The sequence below is a fragment of the Salvelinus alpinus genome, chromosome 25, assembly GCF_045679555.1.
Source record: "Salvelinus alpinus chromosome 25, SLU_Salpinus.1, whole genome shotgun sequence".
Taxonomy (NCBI): domain Eukaryota; kingdom Metazoa; phylum Chordata; class Actinopteri; order Salmoniformes; family Salmonidae; genus Salvelinus; species Salvelinus alpinus.
The window spans coordinates 4,525,658-4,553,096 of NC_092110.1; the positions used below are offsets into that span (position 1 = coordinate 4,525,658).

The window sequence follows — 27,439 nt, forward strand, 5'->3', positions numbered from 1 at the left end:
ATCAGCCTTTTAGAATATCAGAAGGCAGGCCTACTCGAGGTGGAAAGTCAGATACCGCTAACAACAAAGTGAACCAACGACCTGGTTAGTCAAACACTCCAGAACCAGTAGGAGCACTTCAGAACAATTATTTTACTTGGATCATTTATGAATCGGTACTCAAAACTAAAGTCCTAAATATTTGACTAAACCATTAACATTTAACTTTTATGTCCCACAGTCAAATGGGTCCTGTATTAGTAGCAAGGACCTGGCAATCAAATAATAGCCTCATAATTTCACATGTTATTGGTTTATGCAGCATTTTTTGTGTGTTAACAATAGTTTTTAAAAAATTGAATCACAAAATATTTGATGTACACAGTTTTGCCTTCACAATTTTCCAAACTGGTTAATGTTGTTAATTAATCTCCAATCTGAAGATAGTATATTATGGAGACATACTGCAGTACTTTTTTTTATTGAAATAAGTTGTATTTGTGAATTGCATTATTCCCAGGCAATTACAAATGGCATTTTTTTTTACCCTTCGTCACAATCCTGTCTCGGGCTCTACGGACAATTCCTTCAACCTCATTGCTTGGTTTTTGCTCTGACATGCACTGTCAACTGTGGGACCTTATATAGATATGTGTGTGTCTTTCCAAATCATGTCCAATCAATTTAATTTACCACAGGTGTACCCCAATCAAGTTGTAGAAACATCTCAAGGATGATCAATGGAAACAGGATGCACCTGAGCTCAATAGTTTAAAAAAAATTGAATCACAAAACATTTGATGTACACAGTTTTGCTTTGACAATTTCAAAAACTGGTTCATTTGGTTTATTATTCTCCAATCTGAAGATATTATATATTATTTTTTATTGAAATGGGTTGTAATGGTGAATTGAATTATTCCCCGGCATTTACAAATGGCACCCTATTACCTATTTAGTGCACTACATTTGACCAGAGATTTATGGGCCCTGCTTAAATATAGTGCACTCTATAGGGAATAGGGTGCCATTTGGGACATTGTGGTATGATAAAATACCAATTAAACACTGGAGTGTTACCTGAGTGAATGGTCCATCAGTTTGACAGAAAGTGAATGATTTGGGATACTCACCCTGTTACCAAAACTATATTATTCTCAGTTTTTTCGATTTAGACACAAGGGGAAAGACTGGTCACTCAATTATAAAAACACTGTCTATCAAACTGTGCTGGAGGTGTGTGTGTGTGTGTGTCAGACAAGGGATGGGAACCTGCCTGGCCTGGCCTACAATGGTGAATTTCTCTGTTAAGTGACTGTGGGAAAATCTCCTTCCTCTATTCAGGTCGACATTTTCCCCTCTTTTCATATAATGAGGGGGAGACTGATGAAGAGAGGCAACAACAGAAAAAGAACAATTAACAGCAATAAGAAAGCATGAGCACTCAGAGCTGAACCTCATAATGTCCTGGTGGACGGGTTAATCATTTTAGGAAGGGGTTTAGAGACAAGCCTTTCACTTTAATTCATTTCTAGGTGTTTTTTTCTCTCTCCTTGCAGCAGGAAGGGAACTGTAACACTTGACATCTTTTGACATGCTGTGGTTGTATGTTCCCATACTGAGAGGAGCTAGATAATTAAAAGCTGCTCATTTCATTTGTCTGACTGACTGTGTATGATTGACTGACAATTGACTTTTACAGAAATTACCTACAATATATTTAACCAAATATATACAGTACCAGTCAAAAGTTTGGACACACCTACTCATTCAAGTGTTTTTCTTTATTTTTACAATTATCTACATTGTAGAATAATAGTGAAGATATCAAAACTATGAAATAACACATATGGAATCATATAGTAACCACAAAAGTGTTAAACAAATCAAAATATATTTTAGATTTTAGATTCTTCAAAGTAGCCACCCTTTGCCTTGATGACAGCTTGGCACGCTCTTGGCATTCTCTCAACCAGCTTCACCTGGAATGCTTTTCCAACAGTCTTGAAGGAGTTCCCACATATGCTGAGCACTTGTTGACTGCTTTTCCTTCACTCTGCGGTCCAACTCATCCCAAACCATCTCAATTGGGTTGAGGTCGGGTGATTGTGGAGGGCTTGCCATCTGATGCAGCACTCCATCACGCTTCTTCTTGGTCAAATAGCCCTTACACAACCTGGAGGTGTTTTGGGTCATTGTCCTATTGAAAAACAAATGATAGTCCCATTAAGCGCAAACCAGATGGGATGGCGTATCGCTGCAGAATGCCCTGGTAGCCATGCTGGTTAAGTGTGCCTTGAATTCTAAATAAATTACAGACAGTGTCACCAGCAAAGCAGCCCCACAACATCACACCTCCATGTTTCACGGTGGGAACCACACATGCGGAGATCATCCATTTACATACTCTGTGCCTCACAAAGACACAGCAGTTGGGTCCAAAAATCTCACATTTGGACTCACTAGACCAAAGGGCAGATTTCCACCGGTCTATTGTCCATTGCTCGTGTTTATTGGCCCAAGCAAGTCTCTTATTATTATTATTAGTGTCCTTTAGTAGTGGTTTCTTTGCAGCAATTCGACCATGAAGGCCTGATTCACGCAGTCTCCTCTGAACAGTTGATGTTGAGATGTGTTTGTTACTTGAACTCTGTGAAGCATTCATTTGGGCTACAATTTCTGAGGCTGATCACTCTAATTAAGTTATCCTCTGCAGCAGAGGTATCTCTGGCTCTTCCTTTTCTGTGGCCGTCCTCATGAAAGCCAGTTCCTCATAGCGCTTGATGATTTTTGTGACTGCCCTTGAAGGAACTTTAAAAGTTCTTGAAATGTTCCGGATTGTCTGACCTTCATGTCTTAAAGTAATGATGGACAGTCATTTATATTTGCTTATTTGAGCCGTTCTTGCCATAATATGGACTCTGTCTTTTACCAAATAGGGCTATCTTCTGTATATATCTACCTTGTCACAACACAACTGATTGACTCAAACGCATTAAGAAGGAAAGAAATTCCACAAATTCACCTTTAACAAGGCACACCTGTTAATTGAAATGCATTGCAGGTGACTACCTCATGAAGCTGGTTGAGAGAATACCAAGAGTGTGCAAAGCTGTCATCAAGGCAAAGGGTGGCTACTTGGAAGAATCTCAAATATAAAATATATTTTGATTTGTTTAACACTTTTTTGGTTACTACATGATTCCATGTGTCATGTAATAGTTTTGATGTCTTCACTATTATTATACAATGTAGAAAATAGGACAGAAGGACGGAAGAAAAACCCTTGAATATGTAGGTGTGTCCAAACTTTTGACTGGTACTGTATATGATTCTAAATATGATTCCGTGCTCAGCAAACACGTTGCAATTGTGCTGTGAAACAAAATAAATAACCATTGAAATAATACAAAACAATATTTGCACAAGCTGGTGCTAAAGGTGCCAAACAAATACACGTTTATTATAATCAGTAGAAACTGGATAACTTCATATTTGTTCTCTATGATAAATGGTTTTAGCTTTATTCAGGACAGGAATTAGTGCATTCACAGGTCTAAGGGGTTTGTGCTGGAGTAGGGAGGATGGAAGACGGAGGAGGCTGGCATGAAGTGGTGGAGGTGGTGGGAAGACGGGGATCTGAAGAGGGATTGAGGCTGCCTCTTGCTGCTCTACCATCAGCCACCTGCAGCACAGTAAAAAGCTGCTTATTTAGCCCCGTCTGTCTAGTCTCCACTAGCAGATGATGTTGACAGACTAGGAGACGGATAAAGGAAGAGACAGAAAATGAGGGAGGGAGAGAGAGAGAGAGAGATGGAGAGAGTGACAGGAAAGGAGAGAGTAGTGTTGGCTTCTGAAATGTTATATTTTTGTATGGGGAATTGATAGGCGTTGACATTTTTCCTGCTTCAGTTTGGGAGCAATAATCAGAACACACACACCTATACTCGAGATGCCATGGATATTTCCCACTCTCAGCTACACTCCTTAGCACAAAGAGAACATTGTCCATTATAGTTTCTCTGATTAATTAATTAATTTTCTGTTTTCTTTTCCAGTCTTTTAGACAAAAGTGACAAAACTAAAAGAAAAATAAGTGCTAGTTGTACTTCACCTAATTCAAAACAACATAATGTAATTTCATGTGTCTGGACTAATGTAGAACTCTAATTGAACAGTTGAAATAAAGGAAAAGAAACACAGTCAAATGTTTAACTGTCAGTAGTTGTAGAATGATACCAGGCCGTGTATTTCTAACCTACCACATGTGTTGATCATCAGCGAGATTTCTAAACGTGCACTTGACTAATCAATGAGGGTGAACAAGCGCTTAATGCAACTTGCTGTAAATATCACAGAGTGATCCTGTAATGCAAACTGTACAGCAGACAAATGACAGTAGAATAGCCTAGATACCTCTTTGTCTCATGGGAAATGAAATGCATATGTTTATATATATTTTTAATTTATTTCAATTTTTTTAATCTTTCAATCATTTTATTTTTGCCTTCATAAAAAAAGACAACACAAATAAAATATACTGAAAATATATAAACAACCAGACAGGTGAAACAAATGCAACTTTAAATAGCCTTTAGCCTTCACATTATTTCAAGTAAATGAAGCAATTACAGTGGGAACGAAAATGACATCATTAACATGTATTAATAACATAAAATAGTGAAATGAAAGAAGTGACTTAAAAGTTCCACTTTACGCTGTTGAGAGCATTAATGAGAATACTCATTAGGCTTTTAAAGCAGTCAGTTATAGTGCTGTTCTGTTCTTTCCCACCACTGACTGTGTCACCAATAAGCAGAAGTACTGTAGAGCTACTAGCATCAGAGCCCAGGCTGTTCCATGTTCAATTGGACCTCTTAATATAATAAAGGTCTGGCTTCACGTTCAAGAGCCTGACTGACGCTCAGACTTACCTCTTTCACCTTTTTGCTGAGTAAACTTTCTCATCACATATACAGTATTTACTTAATAAAATATCTACGGCCGAGAAGAGCTGCAATCAATTCCATTTCAACTCAGTAGATTTTGGAAGCAAACTGGAAGTCCCAATGAGAAACATTTGAATTAAAATTTGAATTTGTATTTTAGTGTACAATTGGAATTGGAGTTTAATTTTACATCCTGACTGAATTGACCTAAAATAGACGGCAGCCATGTGATGGAGATAGGTAAACACAAGTCCCTATGCCTACTGCCTAAACAAAGGGAGAAGAATCAGAAGAGGGAAAGAGAAGATAGGGGAAGAGAGAAAGAAGCCCCCTCTCTCTCTTCCATCTCAGCTGTGACAGTAACCCGGGTCATGGGGGGGTCTAAGCAGGGAGCAGAAGTGAAGTGCAGTAAATCGGCCAATCACTCTGCAGCATTACTTCCACTGAGAGGGAGAAGGAACATGTTGATAGTTGTCTTGTTATTATATACTCACAACTATGAGCACTCCAGTCTGGAAGACTGTTTGTCTGCATGTTGTAGATGGATACATCATATGGATATTTGTAGCATGACTAATTGGTGAAGAAATTGACAAATGTCAAAGACATATTTTTATTTGTATTTCTTGCGGTAGCAATATTACCCATAATTTTTTTGTTGTTGCCATTTTAGGTATCAAGGGTGATTTTGTAGGGCAAATAAATGTAGGGCAATACTCAACGTTTTGAGGAATGTGCAGTCAAACTGCCTCATTTCTCACTCTCACTTAGTCAGTGGCCCTGCAGCGCTTCTTGCCAGCATCCCCCTCCCCCCTTACATCTCCCCCCTCCTCCCTCTCTCTCCCCTGCCCCCACATTGGGACGACTGCACCTGTCACCTGGGAGCCCCTGCTCTGCTCTTCCTCTGCTGCCTAGACTCCACTACACTCAGGAGCCATTTACATAACCTCATTTAGCAGTTCACAAATCAGGGCCATTAGGAGCAGCTAACAGGAACCAAAGGTTCTAATTTAGTCTGCGTCTCACAGTGGGGAAATTGGGCGGCTCAGGCCTACAAATAAAGCGCCAGGGTCTTGGTTTTGATTGTTGATTGTGATGGTAAATGTACCGATGATTAGAACAGATTTTCCCTTTTATTGATTTTCTGCCAAATCGCAGCGTGCGATTGGTCCTGGTCCTGGGGTGGAGTGGGGGGGAATAGCTGGGGTGGGAGGTGAATAGGGTGGGGAGTGACTTGGGTGGGGTGGGGTGCAAGGGTAAGGAGAGCTGGTAAGGGGGGGGTATGTTCAGTAGGCTTTAGTATTTGAAAACATGTATCAATGTCTCCTAAGGTATGAACTTCTATAAAGGTATGAAAAAAGACAAACTCAATGATTCTTTGCCTGGTGGTTTACTTCCCTGAGCACAAAAGCAATCAATACACTTGGATGTTGTGATGCTTTTACATCTACCGACTATTTACCAAGCTTGAGTATATTATCAATGCCTCTTTTTTTTTTTTTTTTTTTTACATCCATGTCAATGCATAACGTAAATAAAAACCCAAGATTTGTCCATTCAAAACCTTCCAAAAAAGAATCACAACATTAACAGGCTGTCCTGAAAAGCGCCAAAAGCCAAAAACACGAAATATTTCAATGTAGTGATTATTCCTTCACCCTGTACATATTCTCCACAAAATGACCATGCAACCATGCGTAGTAATCATGTGAAGCATTTACTTCAGCTTTAACTGCATTTATTGGCATTCTAGTGGAAATGTGACAGTGATAAACAAATCCAGAGAGCCAATGATTCGCACAAGTCAAGAGCTGTAAAATTATTTTCAATCGGCATTCAATTTGGCAAAGATGGGGCTCATAGAAAAGGGGGTTGAATTATTAAAATGTCCACTTGTTCACTGCTAAACCTGGAGGTGCCTGTCTACAGTGGTGGTTCGCTTTAGGGGCCATTTTGAAGGGCCATTCTCAATTAGTCAACAAATCAGAGCTCTTCTCAGTAGCCTGGTCGTCACATATGTTTGCACTTCAAACTGGAATATAGGGGCGAGGCGTAGGCTCTGCATGCAAGACATGTTTCTTCTGCTGAATACAGATTTTGTCTGTTGCCAATCTGCCACTGGTGCCAAATGTGACCACATAACAGCAAACCCATCGCTGGGATTATGTAAGAAAAACAAAACCAGAAATGGACACGCCAGGTGTATCAACTGTACACAGATAGGGTAGGTTCAGGGTCACTCACACAATATGAAGTTGAAGAGTGTGTGTCTGTGAGGTATGATTCACCAAAGTGCCCCTGCCATGTCCAGCCCAATCCAGTTGCTCCAAATATCATTTGAGCTGTTTCACTTGAGGCTAATTTATGACAAGTGCACAGAGCAGGTTTGTGGGGGTGGGGATTTAGTAGAATGGTGCTTGAGAATGCTATAGCAACCGCATAGTCTAGAGGAGGAAGGCCTCTGGCAGAAGCCGAGTAACGTTGGAGTAGCTGCAGTGAGTCAAGGTAACAGTGATCACACACTAAAAGATAATACAAAAAAGACGTGATATACAGTGCATTTTGAAAAGTTTTCCGACCCCTTGACTTTTCCCACATTTTGTTACGTTACAGCCTTATTCTAAAATTGATGAAATCTTCACATGACCTCATCAGTCTACACACAAAACCCCCTAATGACAAAGCAAAAACAGGTTTAAAAAAAAAGAATAATTTGTAATCCATTTTATAACAAGGCTGTAACTAACAAAATGTGGGGAAAGTCAAGGGGTCTGAATACTTTCCAAAGTGTCACAAATTCAGTTCTGTCTGATCAAAATAAAATCCCTTGACACTTGTTTTTTCAAAAGTGATCAAAACATTATTTCTAAACATAATAAACGCACATTAGCCTACATATTCAGTCTGTAGTGGGTGGTATGGTACAGGCCTATGTTTTAAACTTCATGATGTTGTAAGCTTTAGAATCTACACATTTATAAAGAAATAGCCCCCCCAAAAAATCCTTCTGAAGTGTTTCAGTGATTTCATTGTGCAACCGTGCAATATGTTAACCGAATTTAGTGACTTCAAGGGATTGTCAACACATTGCATAGCCAGGCGGCTGTCCTGTTCCATCACATTCATTAGGTCTTGTTAAAATGGTGTCTGTGACTTAACAACTGTTGTGGCTGTTTAGGGCAACCTATAGGCTAGGACATTTAATGAAGTAATTGCTACAGATAGACTGAATGGTTTCAAGGCAAACACAGACCGAGGATCCCTTATGGAAAAAACATATGATTTCACATAGGGAACATTTTCACATTTTGCACATGTAATATTTCATGTGAAATCATGTGGAACCATTTTGTTTTGGAACACTTCACATACACTTCACATATTCACATATTTCACATGTGGATTTTCACATGTGATCACATGACCTTTCGCGTGAGGATTCCAATTTTCACGTGACAATTTGATTTCACAAGTGACGATCAGAAAACTAAAAAATGAGTGGTTAGGTGTTGCCGGATCATCACTCAATAGTCATTGTTTTCAACTTACATATTTGACATACATGACTACATTGTGCACGTTTATTTATACAGTCATTATTATTCAACATGTCCTCACCTGGGATTTGAACTCACAACCTCTTGGTTCACAGCATTCTGATTATCCTGCTACGCCACCATGTCTGTGTCATTTACTGATTTCACCTGTATTCCTACAATTTGGACTTCAAAGTAAAGTTCAGCTGTGTATAATACACTCAATTAAAAACAATTATATTTATTAGGGAATGAGGAGTAACATGAAAACAGAATAATATGCCTCACCAACATTAAACAACTATACAGAAAACTCTCAAATTGCTGAAATAAGTCAATTAAAACAATAATGAGAGAATATTGAGAATAACGGATAACTACAATGGCAGTGCTGATTGTACTCTTTTGCAAAGTACAGAGATGTATTATAGTTAATTAATGTGTAGGGGGACTTCTGATAATGCTGCAGACTTTATGGCACAGCAGAAAGATCAGTGTACTCCAAATCCAGAGGTTGTGAGTTCAAACCCCAGGTGGGATGATATTGAAAAGTAAGTATTAAGTGATCATGTCAAATGTAATCATACTGTTGTTGATTAAATATTTTTACACTATTTTAGCAGAACTTGCTTTAAAACCCACATACCATTTCATTACTTCCCTTACAAAAAAAAAAAACATGTGAAATAGCTGTTTTTAAAAAAGTTCACATGTAAACAAAAGAAACGTGAGGGCAGTTGTTCACATGTGAAAGCATATGTTCACATGTATTCAATTTAGAGTTCACCTTTTCATATGTGAGGAGAAAAACATGTTTCCTCTCACATGTGACTTTTTCACAATGTAAAAACCTCTCTCTCTCTGATGTACAATTGCAGTTTTTACACGTGAAAAACGTTCAAATGTTGTCACGGGTAGTTTCATGGTTGAAATGTTGCATCCCCATGTTGTCACATTTATTTCACATGAGATAAAGTTTTCACATGTGCAGTTTCATGTTATCACATTAACTTGAAAAAGAATGAAGAAACCTGCACACTGCTCTGTATATTATCACTGCTCTTTAATAAGCTTTACGTATCTGCCTCACGGCCTTTGTCACATTAACTTAAAATAAGATCAAATGTGATCACATGTGAAACTTATGATCACATGTGAAATGAATTCGTTTTTTTCATAAGGGATTCTAATTGACTTGCATTTTCCCTTCTTTGCGTTCAGTGTCCATCCATCGGTTGAACATTAAACCAGCATTGTCCGACAGCTTCTTACTGATTAGGCTGTGTGTGTATCCCTCTGCATGTTTCCCCTCATTAACAGAAACGGGGTCCTGATTACTCCCGGCCCAGGGTTTAAAGTTGCCTAATGTCTGATTTGTTCCTGTGTCACGTCGCAGCCGGAGGGCAGCGAGGATAATGAATGGGTGGGTGGGCCGTGATGCGTCCGTGTTGGTTGGATGATGTGGGGTATGTAGGAAGATCAGTGAGTTATGTTCGAATATCAGAACCCTGGGACACAGGATGTGGCCTGCATGGTCACCGTCCCACAAATAAGTTTTGGCCCAAAAAGGATTCCAAAAATGAGCTATTTAATGTTTTCTAACTTAATTGTCACTGATGTTGAATAATTGTATTAGCCCATACTAAACCCAATAGGACTACATGTGTCACATGCCCCACTAGGGCAAATTGATGGCAGTATAATTAAGCAATAAGGCCCGAGGGAGTGTGTTATATAGCCTATATATCACGGCTAAGGGCTGTTCTTAAGCACGACGCAACGCGGAGTACCTGGACACAGCTCTTAGCCGTGGTATATTGGCCACATGTCACAAACCCCCGAGTTGCCTTATTGCTATTATAAACTGGTTACCAACGTAATTAGAGTAGTAAAAATAATTGTTTTGTCATACCCATGGTATATGGTCTGATATAGCACGGCTGTCAGCTATTAGCATTCAGGGCTCGAAGCACCCAGTTTATAGTAAAAACTATACAGTGACTTGAAAGAAATGCCTAGCCTAATCAAAGGGGAGGAAACGTAACTTTGACTAAAGTTATATGGCCATGGGGTGTGAATTAAATGTATTGAACTTGTTAACTGATGATAACCTACTCAGCTCTTCCAAACACAGAGATCCAACTGTGTCTCCATGGGCCTGTACCACCAGCGAGTTCCGTTCGTTCAGATTTAGCTTATTAATACCCAGCTAGCACATAACGTTTTTAGAACCATATGTTTGTTAGAGCTTGGTGAGAGCTTGGCTGTCCTATGGTTAATTTGCATATAGCCTTCCCACAACTTTCTGGGAATGGTGCAGATTAGGATAGTTGCTTGGCTTTGGAGCATTCTATAAACATTTAAAGGAACTTGACAATTTTCTTGGTATTTCATTATTTTAACAGAACTTTCATAAAAGTTCAAACATGGTTACATTTATTTTCAATTTTGGTAATGTTCTAGGAATGTTCTCCAACTGGTATGATATTGGGAATGTTCACAAATAGTTCAGATAATGTTAAGAAAACGTTCCTCTGTGGGAATCTCGGTACTTCAGCATAACGTTTCGTGCAGGTTTCCTCGTGGTTCTATTGAAAGTCATGTTCTCAAACTGTTCTGAGAACTTTAATAAAACTTTTTATAAAAACTGTAACTTAGAATGTTATTAAACATATACATTCCATTCTCAGCTTCAACAAAACTCTATTCTCTATCTTGTTAAGTGTGTTCAGATGTGTTGGCCACACCCACTAATTGGCCACACCCGATCTTAATGTGTGCTTGTTTCCTTTGCAATGGGATCTGTTTGAATAGAATAAAATTAACTGCTTTGTATGCGTAAATAAAACATAGCATGCTAGCTCCATCCTGGTGGCGTAGTGGCCTAATTCCATTGATAGAGAACAGAAGATTACAAGGTCGAACAAATCTCACTGATGCCGTTTCACAATTTTAAAAAATGCATGTGTTTGCATGATTAATGCCTAAGGAAATTAATTTATATCTGTGCTTGGAAATCAAAAAAGTTAACCTACAATAAACTAGCAGTTGTATTAAAAGTTGTATTGAAACATTCACTGACAGTTTTAAGGAAGTTATTCAAAAACCTCTAAATAACATATCATTTCCATTCTCAGAACGTTAATAAAACCTCCCAGGAATACGTTCAAGGAATGTGAAACGTTTCAATGTGAAACCAAAAACATATGTTCCCACAACTTCCAAGGAACCAAATGTGCCAGCTGGGTATTGACCTATGAAACAAATCCTACAGTGTTCATTGCATTCAACTGATGGGCGGGAAAAACAATACAAAGGAAAACTACCACGTTGCATGGACCGAATTGCATGTTAGCTAATTGTTCATTTAAGCGGCTCGCAGAGGCTAATTATGTCGACACAGCCAAGGCCATTTGCATGATGGACTATCGCCACCTGCCTCGGCACGAGTCGGCCCGCTGCCAGGGCAAACTATATAATTACCGAACAGCAGTGGGGCAATTTTTGACTGCCGTGCCTTTTGTGTCGCATGAATTGTCTTAATTGCATATTTCATTAGAGGTTCTAGAACAAAACCGAATGTCGAACGCCTTCCAACGTCTCAACAGGTTCTAATGCTATAGCCTATCCAACCTCACACCTCACCCCCCGGTATTTTTCATTCGGCTGCAGTTCTTTTTTTTCTTTTGGTTTGAGTTAAATAGACGTGCTTTGCCTTTCGCAGCCCCGACCCGTATAGACCTGTTGGTTAAACATATACTTAGGGGGATTATTTTTAGTCGGAACTCATCATGCTGTCACGGCATGGTAATTCTGAGGTTATTTTGGAATAATGTCTATTGATTGGATCGCTTGTTATTTTGGCTTGTTACTGTTAGGGTAGTTATTTTAGAAACGTTTTAACTCGTTTTGTTCACCCCCTCCGTAGGGCAATGGTTTGGCTATAGGCACACTTCTCACCATCTATAGGGCCTACAGAAGACTGCATTTTGGGTATGTGATATAGGGTTCCCATAGTGCCTCCCTACGAAATTAAATGACAAGTTAATTTGTAAAATAGGGTATAGGGTAAAAATGTGACATTAGTGTTGGACATTACTACAACGGTAAATATCACATTTTTTTTTACATATTACAATGAGACCATGTTGATAATAAAACCCGATAACGCAGTTTGCTCAATGTGTCATTGATCTCCCATAATGATTTTCTGTGGGAATTCCAATATTTTGATATCCTAACGTCCTGATAAAGATTCTAACGGATGTTTTTACTGTTGCTGTTCCAGGTCAATCGGAGCAACTGTCAAAACAACGTTTCTCTAACTTCAGTCAATTGTGTAAATGAGGCGCAAAATTGCCCAGCCGCATCTTGTCCGTAATTGGTGTGGTTGGTTCATTATTGCTGTATTAAAGCCTAATAACGCTTGTTTTCTCTATTTGACTGTGGCAGGGGAGTGAGAGCCTCCATTTCATCTCCTCTAAATACATTTATCCAGATCAGTAAACCCGTTGTGAGAGCAGACTGAAGCTCAGTAGGTGTCTTGCAATGTCCTCGAATTAAGTTACATTATGCTAAACCTTTTTTGCCGTTTGAAATATAGAAACAGCTGTTTTAGTGGGGGGGATGGTGGGATTCGACAGTGAGACAGGGAAAAGAGACGATTACACACCACTTAGAAAAGACCTCGTGTTAACACGGTTAGTAATGGCTCAGTAGCTACTAAAGGACTCCCGCTGGTACAGTAGCCTACAAGGCCATGCATGGCAAAGCCCCTGTTGGAGCGGGCTGATGCAACCTCTTATTAATAAAAGCATTCCCATACCTATAGCAGACAGTTTGTACCCCACAATTAAACAAGAGCAATAACATCGACGCGCATCTATCCACCACCCCCACCCGAATATATACAACTTGAATGTGATTGAATACTCCTCAGACCCCATCATGTGAGCTTCTCCAGAAGGAGGAAGTGTGATGGGAGAGAGGCCCAGTCCCGCATGGCGTGTGGCTTCTCAGCTGTCTCAGAGCAGACTTTAGGTTAGCTCAGCCGGGCTGCCGGGCCACAGAGAAATGTGGCTAATTAACGTCTGTATCAATGAAAGCCTGTGATTGAGATGCTACGCATGTCCACAGCCTCACTGACAGCCGTGCCTGCCTGACCTGGGTCTTGTTAAGTGCAGTAGTGCCTTTTTGTAAAGCGGCACTAAAGGATGTTTTGCAACCAACGAAAAATAAAGTCTTTTTTTTTTGCGAGAGCACTATTGGTGATCCATGTCAACTGAAGTAGTCCTAGTGCAACATCCTAACAATTAAAATGTTTGTTTTATACTATAATACAATTTATATAAAGGCTAATGTAGGTCTATTCGACTGATTCATTTCGAATAAAATTCTCAGGAAATCGAGTGCTCATTTCCAACAATGACCCATGAAATCCGCAGAGTAACCACCCCGTGTACATTTTAATGGCCATTTGAAAATAAAACCCAAATCATCAGTGGAATGATGCATTTTCTCACCCACACAACAAAAAATGGAGACATGACATTTCTGCAATTCATGTCTCCTCTCCCTCCGCTCCTCGCCCATTCAGAATGCTGACTGATTGCAGCTACTAGAGTAGACTATAGCCATTAAAATAATAATGTTCACAGAAGAAACAAAACCAAATGAAAAACGAAGGTATAAAAATGTGTCTTTTTGTTCCTTTATGAGGGGAAAGACTATTCAGATGGGCTCTGAATGCGCTCCCTGCATTTCATTGCTGCAACAATTATGCTGAAAAGGTCAAGTATTATACAGCGTCTTGTATTCCGCTTTGCATGACAAGACTACGTCCCAAATGGCAACCTATTCCCTATATTTCCCACTAAAAGTAATGGACTATATAGTGAAAGGGATGCCATTTGGGATGCAACCCAAGTATTTCACTTCGCAAATGAACCTCGGGTGCCCTGTTCGCACAATGGCTTCAAGAACCAGATAAATGTAGGACAATTAAAGATTTATTTTTACCAGTTTGACAATAAGATTCACTAAAGAGGAGGTGATTGCAGTTACAGTGTAATTGTCCAATTTGTCATGCACAGCACAGTAAGGAATGTTTGCTTAGTGTGATGTTGTTAAAAAACTCTTAGCAAGGAGGCAAAATTAAGTCGTTTTTACTAAAGTTCTTTCTTATTCAGAGTTACATTAACTGTATTGTGTCAAACTGTCTAGAAATCAGAATAGCCAACAAGCGGTATTCACATATGTGTATCAGATAGGCTTATACCTATAAAAGTGTTCACAAACCATTTTGCAGATCGATTCGAATTCGAGCTGGTAAATAATGCATTGACCTCAAAACAGATTTTTCAGAACCACATGAATCCTTTCGGGGCAGTCCAACGTTTCTCTGTGCCATGCAGGCACCATGCAGACGCCTATGCTATATATAGCCTACATAGGGTTTTAGTAGATTAAATAAACTGCACCATCGATCAGTCACTCTTCCTGCTTTACTATAGCCGATTGTGTTGATTCAAACATGAGTGACAGTCATTTAGAATTCTGACGCCGGGCGGTTTGGTAAACGCTCATCGCCTTGTGGATTGCAGAACCTTGGACAGCGCCAAATCGAGGCGTAGCTACTCCACCCCTTACCCTGCTCCTAACGTCAAAGCTTTAGGCCTGTCGGTAATAAGAAAACAAAAAGTTGGGATTCTGAAAATAATCCTCAGTGATGTTGAATTCGACGTGAAATTGTTATTTGTACACATGGCTAACGAAGAGTTTATGTAGGCTAAATGAGTAAAAGGCTAACGAAAATAACGAAATGTCTCGTTTTCGAAAACGAGTAAGCTTATCTTTTATGTTAAAGTTGTTTTCAATACCAGTATCATTAGGTAGGCAGCTAGCAAGACTCGTAATTGATCTCACAAATTTGCTGGTCAAATCTATCTAAAACAATCAAGGCAGACATCGTCCACGAAGTCGGCCCGCCAGTAGAGCCAGCTGTCTGCACTCATCAAGGCCCAAATCAACCCACTTGTTATTGACATCCTCCTGATTCATCTATGAGTCAGTAACATATGGAATTATTTTAAGATGGTCATACCAAGGATCATTTAGCTTTTTAACATTGAATTTGAGGACCCCTGTAGGTAGGCAATCAAATACACAGTACCAGTCAAAAGTTTGGAGACATCTACAGGATTTTTCTTTATTTTTACTATTGATGACAGCTTTGCACACTCTTGGCATTCTCTCAACCAGCTTCATGATGTAGTCACCTGGAATGCATTTCAATTAACAGGTGTGCCATGTTAAAAGTTAATTAGTGGAATTTCTTTCCTTCTTATTGCGTTTGAGCCAATCAGTTGTGTTGTGACAAGGTAGGAGTGGTATACAGAAGATAGCCCTATTTGGTAAAATACCAAGTCCATATTATGGCAAGAACAGCTCAAATAAGCTAAGAGAAACAACAGTCCATCATTACTTCAAGACATGAAAGTCAGTAAATACGGAACATTTCAAGAACTTTGAAAGTTTCTTCAAGTGCAGTTGCAAAAACCATCAAGCGCTATGATGAAACTGGCTCTCATGAGGACTGCCACAGGAAAGGAAGACCCAGAGTTACCTCTGCTGCAGAGGATAAGTTCATTACAGTTACCAGCCTCAGAAATTGCAGCCCAAATAATTGCTTCACAGAGTTCAAGTAAGACACATCTCAACATCAATTGTTCAGAGTTGACTGTGTGAGTCAGGCCTTCATGGTCGAATTGCTGCAAAGAAACAATTACTAAAGGACACCAATAAGAAGAAGAGACTTGCTTGGCCAAGAAACATGAGCAATGGACATTAGACTGGTGGAAATCTGCCCTTTGATCTGATGAGTCCAATAATGCGATTTTTTGTTCCAACCGCTGTGTCTTTGTGAGACGCAGAGTAGGTGAACGGATGATCTCCACGTGTTCCCACCGTGAAGCATGGAGGAGGAGGTGTGATAGTGGTGTGGGGGTGCTTTGGTGGGGACACTGTCAGTGATTTATTTATAATTCAAGGCACACTTAACCAGCATGGCTACCACAGCATTTTGCAGTGATACGCCATCCCATCTGGTTTGCGCTTAGTGGGACTATCATTTGTTTTTCAATAGGACAATGACCCAAAACAAACCTCCAGGCTGTGTAAGGGCTATTTGACCAAGAAGAAGCGTGATGGAGTGCTGCATCAGATGACCAGGCCTCCACAATCATCCGACCTCAACCCAATTGAGATGGTTTGGGATGAGTTGGACCACAGAGTGAAGGAAAAGCAGCCAAAAAGTGCTCAGCATATGTGGGAACACCTTCAAGACTGTTGGAAAAGCATTCCAGGTGAAGCTGGTTAAGAGAATGCCAAGAGTGTGCAGTGCTGTCATCAAGGCAAAGGGTGGCTACTTTGAAAAATCTAAAATCTAAAATATATTTTGATTTGTTTAACACTTTTTTGGTTACAACATGATTCCATATGTGTTATTTCATAGTTTTGATATCTTCACTATTATTCTACAATGTAGAAAATTGTAAAAAAAAAAGAGAGAAAACCCTGGAATGAGTAGGTGTGCCCAAACTTTCGACTTGACCTGTATTTATAAAACATTATTTGATAAAACATTGAATTTGGCCTTACTGATATTATGATATTACCCCTTAGAAACGCATTGAATAACTGATTTATACAGTACACAGAAAAACAGATAGTCCAAAAATAAATCAAAAGGAAGTATGTTCTGAAGTGGTTGTCCTATATCTATGAGATACAAGAAAGCGCAGGGAATTTTATTATGTCGAAATGATCTGTATAGTTTTGACATGGAAATGCCCCATTCACTTCCATTCATTTTTCAGCCCGGTACCTGGTTACCTTCAGAGGAGTCCCATGACGCGCGTAGGGGTCGTAGAGTAAAACGGAGAACACCATCATTTGTAGGCCAAACCATTCAAATGCTACAGACGTTTTCGTGAGAAGACCGATTATAGGGATGTCTCCCGTTCTGACAAACAGTGGATATATCTCTGCCACCTTCCACCGCAGATCAATCTTAATTTTTTATGGGGATTGTTGTATTATGCTAATTAGACTCTAGGGGATATTATTAAAATATATCTGAAGTCAAAGGTGTAAAAATATCGAGCTTTAGGCCAAACGGGAGACACTTTCCAGAACATGTTGGCTTGTTTTGCATGCCAGTTTGTTTAATGCTATGTTTACTTATTCCAAATATTTCCCTGATTGTAAATGCATGTGAAAATCAACGCTACCTCCAAAGAAAATGCCATATGGTCAAAAATTGTAACTCTTGACATAATTATCAATTGAGGAGCAAAACGTTGATGCGTTTAAGACAATTATGGTTTTCCACTCAGAATTGGACCCCCCTTGATTAACATTGGATTCATTTATCACATGCCTAGAACTTCATCTGAAGTTAACAATTCTACCTCTTGTTCCTCAACTAAAATATCCTCAACTAAGGTGGTCTAATGGCTATAGTGCACTGATAGTCTCGAAATAATGAGGGTATATACCACACAGGTTCTATAGGCGGTCCTAAATATATTTTTGCATTTTAAATGACAGTAAATAAGGGAAACAAACGCGCAAACTCAAATATGATTGCCTTGAGATTAGGAACTAATTGCTTTTGGGTTGGTGGAGACTTGGGGAGTATAAAGCAAGGAGGACTTGCCGGAGTTGTACAATGTGTCTGTCTGAAGACAAGTCTTAAAGAGAGCAATGAGAGCACACACGCTTCCAACAAGTCATTCTGAACAGCTACAAGCTCAACAAAAAGACCACACACCGCGCGCCACAGACATGGTAATAATGTAAGCTTGAGCCTCTCAGAGCTCATCCTGAACAAAACCACACCAACAAATACTTCATAGAACGCTGTTCTGTTCTATCTGACGCTGCAAAGGGGGTCGTTTGAAAATGCCCCGAATTCTCACTGAATTAAAGTTTTAGGGAAATGGTTGGACTTTAGGACTATAGTACCAGATCCCAATAAAAAATAGATATTGAGTTAGCAGACAGAGGACTGAATCTCTTTGGAAGTTGAGAAAGCTATGGACACTTGGGGATTTCTCTCTTATAATAGAGCTATAGTCATAATTCCATGTAAGTATGTGTGAAATATTCAGACTCATTTCCAATCCACGAGCGGCGTTAATGGGGTCAACTCATGTGCTCCAGTGTATATCAAATAGCCTAATCGTGTATTGAAATGGACAAAGAATTGGAATGTGTTTACTCAACACAATGAAAACGAATAAAGTATTGATACAATGTTAATTAGCCTATATCATACGGGTGGTAGATGGGTCGATTAAACAAGCAAACTACACCAGTTTACAGACAACGGAGATCTCCTTTTACGCCTTTTACGCATGTCGCTATAGAACGAATATAGGACAGACGTCTTATACGGTTGACATTTTCCTGGCAGGCATATATAGACTGCCACACAGACGGGATGTAAATGCTTAGGCAAAAGGGAAGAACAATGCTGAGGGTTAGAGGTTGCCGTATATCATATCAAACATCAAATTGGGCTACCACAGAGCAAATAGGCTCTATGCCCAGAATGCTAAAGGCTTGTGAAATATAGTTTATATAGAAAATAATCGACGAAAAGCCCTATTGGTTGAATGATCCACTATCAGTGAAAATTAGAGCGCCATTACAATCAGTGCCTCGTTAAAATCCTTGCACTGCTGCGCTTTGACGCAGGGTTACGACAGACGTCTGGTGCTCTGTTAATTCCGTTGACTGTTCCTGACATTCGATTAGTAGCCTATATTTCAATTAAATGTTAGTCTATTCGTGAAGTCCTAAAATCTAAAAAAACCCAACGCGTATTCTAAACAATATTTAGCGAGATAAAGTGAACCGTGTAATGCCACTGGGCACACACTGGTTGAATCAACGTTGTTTCCACGTAATTTCGATGAAATTACGTGGAATAGACGTTGAATTGACGTATGTGCCAGTGGGATGAGACATCTGTAACTGAGCCGATAGATGTACCAGCGACTTGTTTTACAGCCAGGGCAACCTCACTGCGCCTGTGCCATTATGGTGCAGCCGATGTAATGGGAAGCTGGGTACGCTAGGCTATTCACCTTGTGTCGAAGAAAGCTCTTGCTCAAAAACCCCATTGGGACCAAAGGCGTGCTTCCAACAATGGCTTGTCATAGCCCAACGCTACAATGTAGCCAGGACCGGGCAAGCGCATGCACAACCACCTGTGTCATTAGTCTTATCAAAATCAATAAGCTATATTGAAACTAGGTTAATAATCCATTTAGGTCAAATGCACAGTATTGAAAATAGCATTGCACTAAATTTGAAGTGTTTACCATTGGTTGGCATGAGTCTGAAACGCTGATGACGTAGGATGTTTGCTTGTTTGAAGTGTAACTCTTGTGAGAGCTCATTAAAACACAATAATCGAGTTTACAACTATACTTTTCTCCACTTGACAGAAGTGTTTGATGAGAGTATTATATTGTTCTTCATATGTTTGCACAATCTGCTGCTTTGAATCAGCCTTTTGATAATTGGTAAAAGACGAGCTCATGATTTCTGTCAAGTGTCTCAAGTTTAGGTATAAATATTCTAAAGATCATAACGCAAATATCCTGTCATAATGCATGAAATAAAGAGAATATATGGTAACCGTGGGCGTCGTATAGCATACTGAAATATTTATTTAGGGGCCCAGTGCGGTTAAGACTAAAGTATTTTGCAAAAGCACTTTGGGTCGTTGTTCAATCGCTTAGCATTTGCAGGGGGGAGCACGTATTGGCTATTTTGACATAGCCTTATCAAACAAGTAATTATATAATAGCCTTATCATAAAGACTACAAAATACTTGCAATTCCCATAATATCACAGTAAGAAATCATATTAATATTAATAATATTAATAATCTATACCAATAGCATATCATACTATTAGTTGCAGGAAGTATGTTACATCAAGGTAATTACCAGCTAAATTACAAGAGAACACACAGCTAGTCCTTCTACACGATGGACCTATGGGTCTGTCTCACACAATTCATTTGAAATGTACCATTTATATTCTGGAGTATGTTAAAAACCTTTTCGAATCAATTAAGAACCGCAAAATCTCTGCCTCACGGCATGCAAATGATATGACGCGCTAGAGCCAAACGCATGAACATACTCAGTCAAAATAATATCCTATTCGATAGGTCTAGATTTAAGTCTCCATCCCTGTGCAAGGCTGGTCATTTCATATAGTTTAGACTCGGGTCACTCTTCTACAACATGTTTACATTGAAGTTTGCAACAAACCCCCCAAAAATGCTGATAAAGAGACTATAAAATAACCTACTGGGCACAGACATCAGTTCAACATCGAGTTTTGATTTACATTTGGTTGAGTTGTCAACAAACGTGAATTCAACGTGAAATCAACAACAAACGAACCATGTCATTGGATGTTGGTTCAAAGTTGGGTGAAAAAATAGGAAATTCCCTTAAGTTGGTGACTTTTTGCAAATCCACGTTTTCCACGTTGTTTCAAGTCATCACATTTTATTTTATTTTTATTTTTTTAATAATGTGGAAGCAACGTTGATTCAACCAGTTTTTGCACAGTGGGAAATAGTGACCAAGACCTACGTGCTGTAGATTTAGAACAATTCAATAAAATAGGTAGGCTATCAAAAGTTTTTGGTGCAAAGCCTATAGGTTAAAAGCGACTTATCAATAGGCCTACCACGTAAAGAGTGGCCATGGACACGCTATTTTCCTTTCAATTCCAGTTGACTGATTGATTATTGATAAACGTACGCCTACCTCTGATAAGAAGCGAAGAGATTTGTCTTGCGAAGTTATTTGAGAAGAATACAGTTGTTTGGGCAGGGATTTGAACGATAAGACTTCCTTTCAGCCAACGCGTGTTTGATCCCCACTGTTAAAAAGAACGCCTCCGGGCCTCACCTAACTGACTCACCCAAACCAGAAACACACAGGCGCGCAGCCGAGAATACAAGAAAGTTAGAACCAAAGGGCCGCCGATAGCATACAATGACCTGGCCTGGGTTTACTCAGCGTTATCCAAGTGAGATACTGTGTACACAATTACCCATTAGCTTAATATACGATTTGTGAAGAGCCGCGGTTTGTAGGAACGGTCACAGAGCTCCATTAACCATATTACTCACAGTCTTGATTGTAGCTATAATAAACGTGACGGAAAAAAAACGTGGAATTGGGGTCGAGCTCTTACACGCAAAAGTTAGCATTAGGCTAATAGCAATGTAGGCTAGTCTACCAAGCAAGCATATTGTAACAGCAATTTGGATTACACCTAGTCAAGGAACAGGTTTTCATTCGTCATGCATTGCTTATAAGCCGATTTTGTGTGCAGTTAACATAGGCTATTCTAATAAAACAGCAAAATAATGTCGGTATAAAATGAGGCGTACTGAATTGACAAGCTAAGGTGGGTTATAGACACTATTTTGTGGCAAGTAGCCTATTGTTTAGAGCGTTGGGCCTGTAACCGAAAGGTTGCTGGATCGAATCCCAGAGCTGACAAGGTAAAAATCTGTCGTTCTGCCCCTGAACAAGGCAATTAACCCACTGTTCCCCGGTAGGCCGTCATTGTAAATAATAATTTGTTTTTAACTGACTTGCCTAGATAAATAAAGGTTACATTTAAAAATTACAAATAATCTCATAATAATAATAATAATAGTAAGTTGAAGATGATGTTGTTAATATGCCTATATCATTTTCTGAAAACAAATTGTCAAGGTTTCTCGTAGGCCTATATCTTCTTCTCTGAAACAGTATACAAATCAATTTCAATAAATGGATCTGAATTATTTTATTTCCATAATTTATTAATAGGATTGTTTGGCTGTATTTAAGTAAAATATCTATATAAGTTACAAGTAAATAAAACGTACAAATACCGATAGAACTAAAAGAACCAGCAACAAACCATCAAAAGCATAAAAACTTTGTACAACAGATTGCTAAAAACTAGGCTATATGTTCAATTCAAAACTCTTACAGAAATATACAAGCTACGTTTTACATGAAATCTATTATAAACCAGAGCCTTCTGTGACAAAAGTTGAAAAGCACCCACAGTTTTTCTATTGAGACCTTAGCCCAATGACCTACACACAGGAGAAGGCCTACCTCTTGACGTAACCCTTTTTATACCTTCTCAGTATAATTTACATAAATAAAAATCCACCTTCAAGGCGAGGCTTGAAATCGCATGTACTCAACACTTCGTCTTTCAAGTTTCTTTCTTCCCCTCCTACTGTCCGCGTCCAACAAGGCTTTACAAAAGAGTAAATAACATTTTAGAAGAGCGTCAACCAAATGTACCAAGCGGTGTTGTTGAAAATGTATACAAAGTAACCGAGTTTGTTTGTTTGTCTGTTGAGGGACTTTTTTTCTAGCAAAAGCTTTGACAACAGTGTTGTTTGTTTGTGATCATAGTTTGTCTTGCTGTCACCATGTCCTGCCATATAAGAGAGCAGAACACTGCAGGGCTGTCCCGTACTCGGCGCTGGATGAGTTCAGGTGAGAGAGACTAGCTACCTGGGTCTGGAGAGACGGCGGGCTGGCCGAATGATGTGCTAGGTCTGGAGAGTGATCTGCGCTAACCACCTGCTGGCCCTGGTGCTGGCCTAGGCCTGAACCATTACTGGACATGATCATAACATTGGCCCCTTGCTGGTGGTGTGTCTGGATAGTAGTGGTTGGAGTGTGGGCACTGCCTTGGCATGGCTTGCCGTCCTTCACCAACACCGGCACGGCCACCCGCCGAGGGGACTGCTGCTGACAGGAACTAGTATCCTGTTGCATCTGCTGCTGCGACACTTTGTCCTTAGCTTGCCTCTTCATCTTATACCGGTGGTTCTGGAACCAGATTTTGACCTGGGTCGGGGTGAGGTGAATCATGCTCGCCAGGTGCTCTCTCTCGGGCGCCGAGAGATACTTCTGCTGTTTGAATCGCCGCTCGAGCTCGTAGACCTGAGCCTGAGAGAACAGCACGCGTCTCTTCCTTCTCGGGGCGCTTGACAGCGGGCCCATGCCTTTGCCGACATCCGCGAGGGAGCCGAGGCTGCCCATACTGCCCATGTTCATGCCCGAGGAAGAGCCCATGAAGCGGGAGACTGAAAGCAGAAATAGGCCAGTGAGATGATGATGATTATGATAACAATAATAATAATAATGCTATTATTATAACGCTTCAATACCTTTAACCATCAAATAATACACAATGTGAATGAATTGAATTTAAAACGTGTAGGAATATGACCCTTCGGTAAAAACTGATGGTAATATGTTCATGTCACTCACAGGTCTGTCTCCTAATGGACAAATGACCTAACCATAATTAGTAGCCTATTTTAACGGAATTATATCGTTTATATATTTAGTGCAATCAGATGAATAATAGGCTAATAACTCATTCGATACACCCCCACATGACAGGTGCATGAAACTTCTGTAGGCTACTCACAATAGAGCAGAAACCAGCAACAGGTGTCTGTGTTATATCTATACAGAGTGACAATAATCTTAAATCAAATAGACTATTAGAAGCATCAATCTTGACCGCGGGAGCCCAAATGTATCAACAACTAAAAAGTGAAGGACATTTTCATGGTGATGTCAGCTTTATTTGAAACATGTTCCTATATCCATGGTAAACATGATATTGGTAGACTGGCAAAAAGGCACAGAGTGGGTCACGAAATTGGGTGATTAACAATGAATATACCTAACACTCCCTCTTAGTGAAACAATAGCCTGTCAGTATCGATGCAAAAACTGGAAACAATAACAAAGAGGTTCAGTCATTTCTATCGCTAATTTCAGTGCAGACCCGAGCATATGGCTCTAGTGTAGACTAGCGTGCGTGATGATGCGTAATAAAAAGCTATACCCTCAGCTGTTCGGCTTCATGCAGACTAAAGGTATACTTACTCGTGGAGAATCGCGGGTCTGTGTTGGCTCCGTACCAGCCGGTGGCAGTGGCGCTGCCTCTCATACCGTCCTGGTAGGGCGGCAGGTCGCTCATGTTGCCTAGGTTGCCGTTACAGTAGCCCCCCATCGCGGTGTGTGACAGCTGGGACACCCCTGCCGCCGTCATGTGGTACGCTGCGGACACAGTCCCGTTATGGCCCATGTGGTGCTGCTGCATCGCCGCCTGAGACACCTGCGGTTGCCGGTAAGACGCGAGAGGTGCCCCTAAGTTGTTATTCTCCATACTTACTTTCTTGTAGCTCTCCTCAAGAGGACTCAAGATATCGGAAACAGAAAAAGGAGTCGTATGCTTAGGGCTCATCGACATTGTTCTGGGGCTGGTGGAGAGGGGAGAAATTAGAAGGCTAGGCAATCTCTCCTTCTGTTTTTTTGGGGGACCAAAGCCCCTCTCTCTCTCTCTCTTTGGTTCCTGTTGACTCAACGTCGATCCTTGCTAGATGAACACGTAGGTAGGAGAGTCGACTGAAGTCCGCCTTAATTGCATTGAGTGGGAGCTGAGCTGGGCTGAGCTTGGTGCTGCTGGCTTTCGTTTGTTTTAGCAGGGTGCCAGGTTTAAGTGTAGCATCAGAGGCGGGGCATCACCAACTAGGGCAACAATACAAAGCAGCTCTATCCTCCTCTCCTTTCAACCTCCTTGCACCCAAAGGCATAATTTGACTTACATGTTGGCCAAGCTACAGCATGCGCTCTGCAGCTTCCCTCCCACAAATCCATAAACCAAAGCCAATGCACGCACATTGGCTACCTGTGTATTATAGGCTATTGATAGTAGATAGGCTACTTTTAGTAGCAGTAGGTACATTTACATTTACATTTAAGTCATTTAGCAGACGCTCTTATCCAGAGCGACTTACAAATTGGTGCATTCACCTTATGATATCCAGTGGAACAACCACTTTACAATAGTGCATCTAACTCTTTTAAGGGGGGGGGGTTAGAAGGATTACTTTATCCTATCCTAGGTATTCCTTAAAGAGGTGGGGTTTCAGGTGTCTCCGGAAGGTGGTGATTGACTCCGCTAGGTAGGTTTGTTTGTTGTGTTGTGGTTGACAAACATGCAGCAGTATAATGATAGCAGTGGGCACAAGCACCACAATGCACTTTATTAACTGTAGTGATGTCTACGAGGACCTCTTGATGAAAAGGGGCCTAGACGGACTTGAGAGTCTCATAGCTGGGGAACCCACCCCGATCACTTCCCAAATGGCACACTATTCCCTATTTAGTGGACTTATTTTAACCACGTTTCACTGCTGATGGTCAATAGTGCACGATAGGGAATATAAGGGCGCCATTTAGGACACAGGCTCTGTACTCTGAGAAAAGCTTGAGTTGAACTAGTGACTTTTAATGGGCGTGAGAGGCTTCTGGTTGATTGCAGACGTGTTTGCAGTATGCTCGCATCTTACTCAAACACGCAAAAGTGCACTTGCTCTCTGCTACAAGGGAGGAAAATTGACGGATAAGTAAACAAATACACATCCGCGTGTTAAGTGGCAGCGCGTGAATGATTAACCCCTTCTCTATTTGTTATCATTAGTTGGGCGCGAGGAGAGAGAGCAGCGTGTCGCCCCAAATCCGGATGCTCCCGCTCGTCTCGTCGTCTCGGATCAGAAAGCCATGCAGCCAGTCAAAAGAAAATGCGTTTCAGGAGAGGCTCTCTTGTAAAGTTAACGGCGCTCAAGTACCTGTACTCTCCTTCTGCAGCAGTAGGCAGGCAGGGAGAACCACGTCACACGCCAGGTAGCACTCCTCAGTGAGCCGCCTCTCGCCCCGATGCTCAAGGAGCCATAATGGTCTAACTCAATCAGGTTTCACTGCTCATGGATACGTAAAAGTCAAATGTGCTTAGTTTCCCCTTCACCTTTCCAACGAAACATGATACTACAGGGAAAGGCCGCAGTCCTGGCATGACCATAGAATTCGATTTTTCCTAAACGATTTTCATGTCAAAGGAAGGAATATTTGGTGTAGTTCGAGTTACACGCGCTATAACCAAAGGACAGCGTTTTGTTCACTTTATTCAAGGAGCATGACAAAAATGTTATATCAAAATAAATTGAAGCAGGCTCATTGTAGCCTATAACTTTCCATTATTGAGGACGGTGTACATTGATGTGGGTGGAATACAATAACAACAACAATAATAATAATAATAACAACATGTTTAATCAATCTGTCTGCATGAATTAACTGTAGATTATTGTTTTGTTATTTTACACATTAAAAAAAAACTATTTCCGTTGTTATTGTAAGTAGCCTAAAGCATCTGATTTTGGTTGTTGTTTTATTACGTTATTAAGATGCCTTTTTAATTTGGCTACGATGACCAAATTATGCCCCTTGCATGAATTTCTTATCTCTCATTTGCGTTGTCATAAACATTGTCTTTATACATGCTTTGTTTTTATTATTTATGTAAGGAAAAACAAAAACAAAAGTATAGCATCTAAACGTATACAGAAAGGTAGTAGATCCACTTTTATACTTTGACACCCCACAAAATACACAACTCACCCAACTCACCCAATATTAATCATATTTCATAATAATAACTATTATAAGTGTTCATTATTATGATTGTTGTGAAATTAAACTATGTGAACAACAATAGTCCTGGTAATAGAAACAGCAATCAACAACAACAATAATAATACTACACATACGGTTATCACTATTACTGGGCTACTAATAATAACGTCATTATTACTGTAACAGGGTTTTCGTTGATAGCATCATCTCCAATAGGCTTTTCAAAATACATTGGTATGACAGTCAGAGGGCATATCCTCGTATCGCCTCAGCTTAAGCCTGCATGCTGTTGTGGAAATGAATTGGAATAGGATATAGTATAATGGCCTAAGATATGTTGGATGGATTTATACATTTCGG

General features: G+C 40.1%; 1 protein-coding gene across 1 annotated transcript; it reads right to left on the reverse strand.

Moving 5' to 3' along the window:
- Nucleotides 1–22,346: 22,346 nt before the first annotated feature.
- nkx2.1 (NK2 homeobox 1) lies at nt 22,347–25,205 on the reverse strand. Its single transcript, XM_071365356.1, has 2 exons — nt 24,488–25,205; nt 22,347–23,670 (listed from the first exon to the last, which is right to left on the reverse strand). The coding sequence occupies exons 1-2, from the start codon at nt 24,852–24,854 to the stop codon at nt 23,003–23,005; spliced, it is 1,035 nt and encodes a 344-aa protein (XP_071221457.1). The 5' UTR covers nt 24,855–25,205; the 3' UTR covers nt 22,347–23,002.
- Nucleotides 25,206–27,439: the final 2,234 nt, after the last annotated feature.

Excerpts from the sequence above, each read along its gene's own strand:
- nkx2.1 (XM_071365356.1), bottom strand. The coding sequence starts at position 24,854 with ATGTCGATGAGCCCTAAGCATACGACTCCTTTTTCTGTTTCCGATATC. Across the intron at positions 23,671-24,487 it reads AGACCCGCGATTCTCCACGA|TCTCCCGCTTCATGGGCTCT; the intron begins GTAAGTATACCT and ends TTCTGCTTTCAG.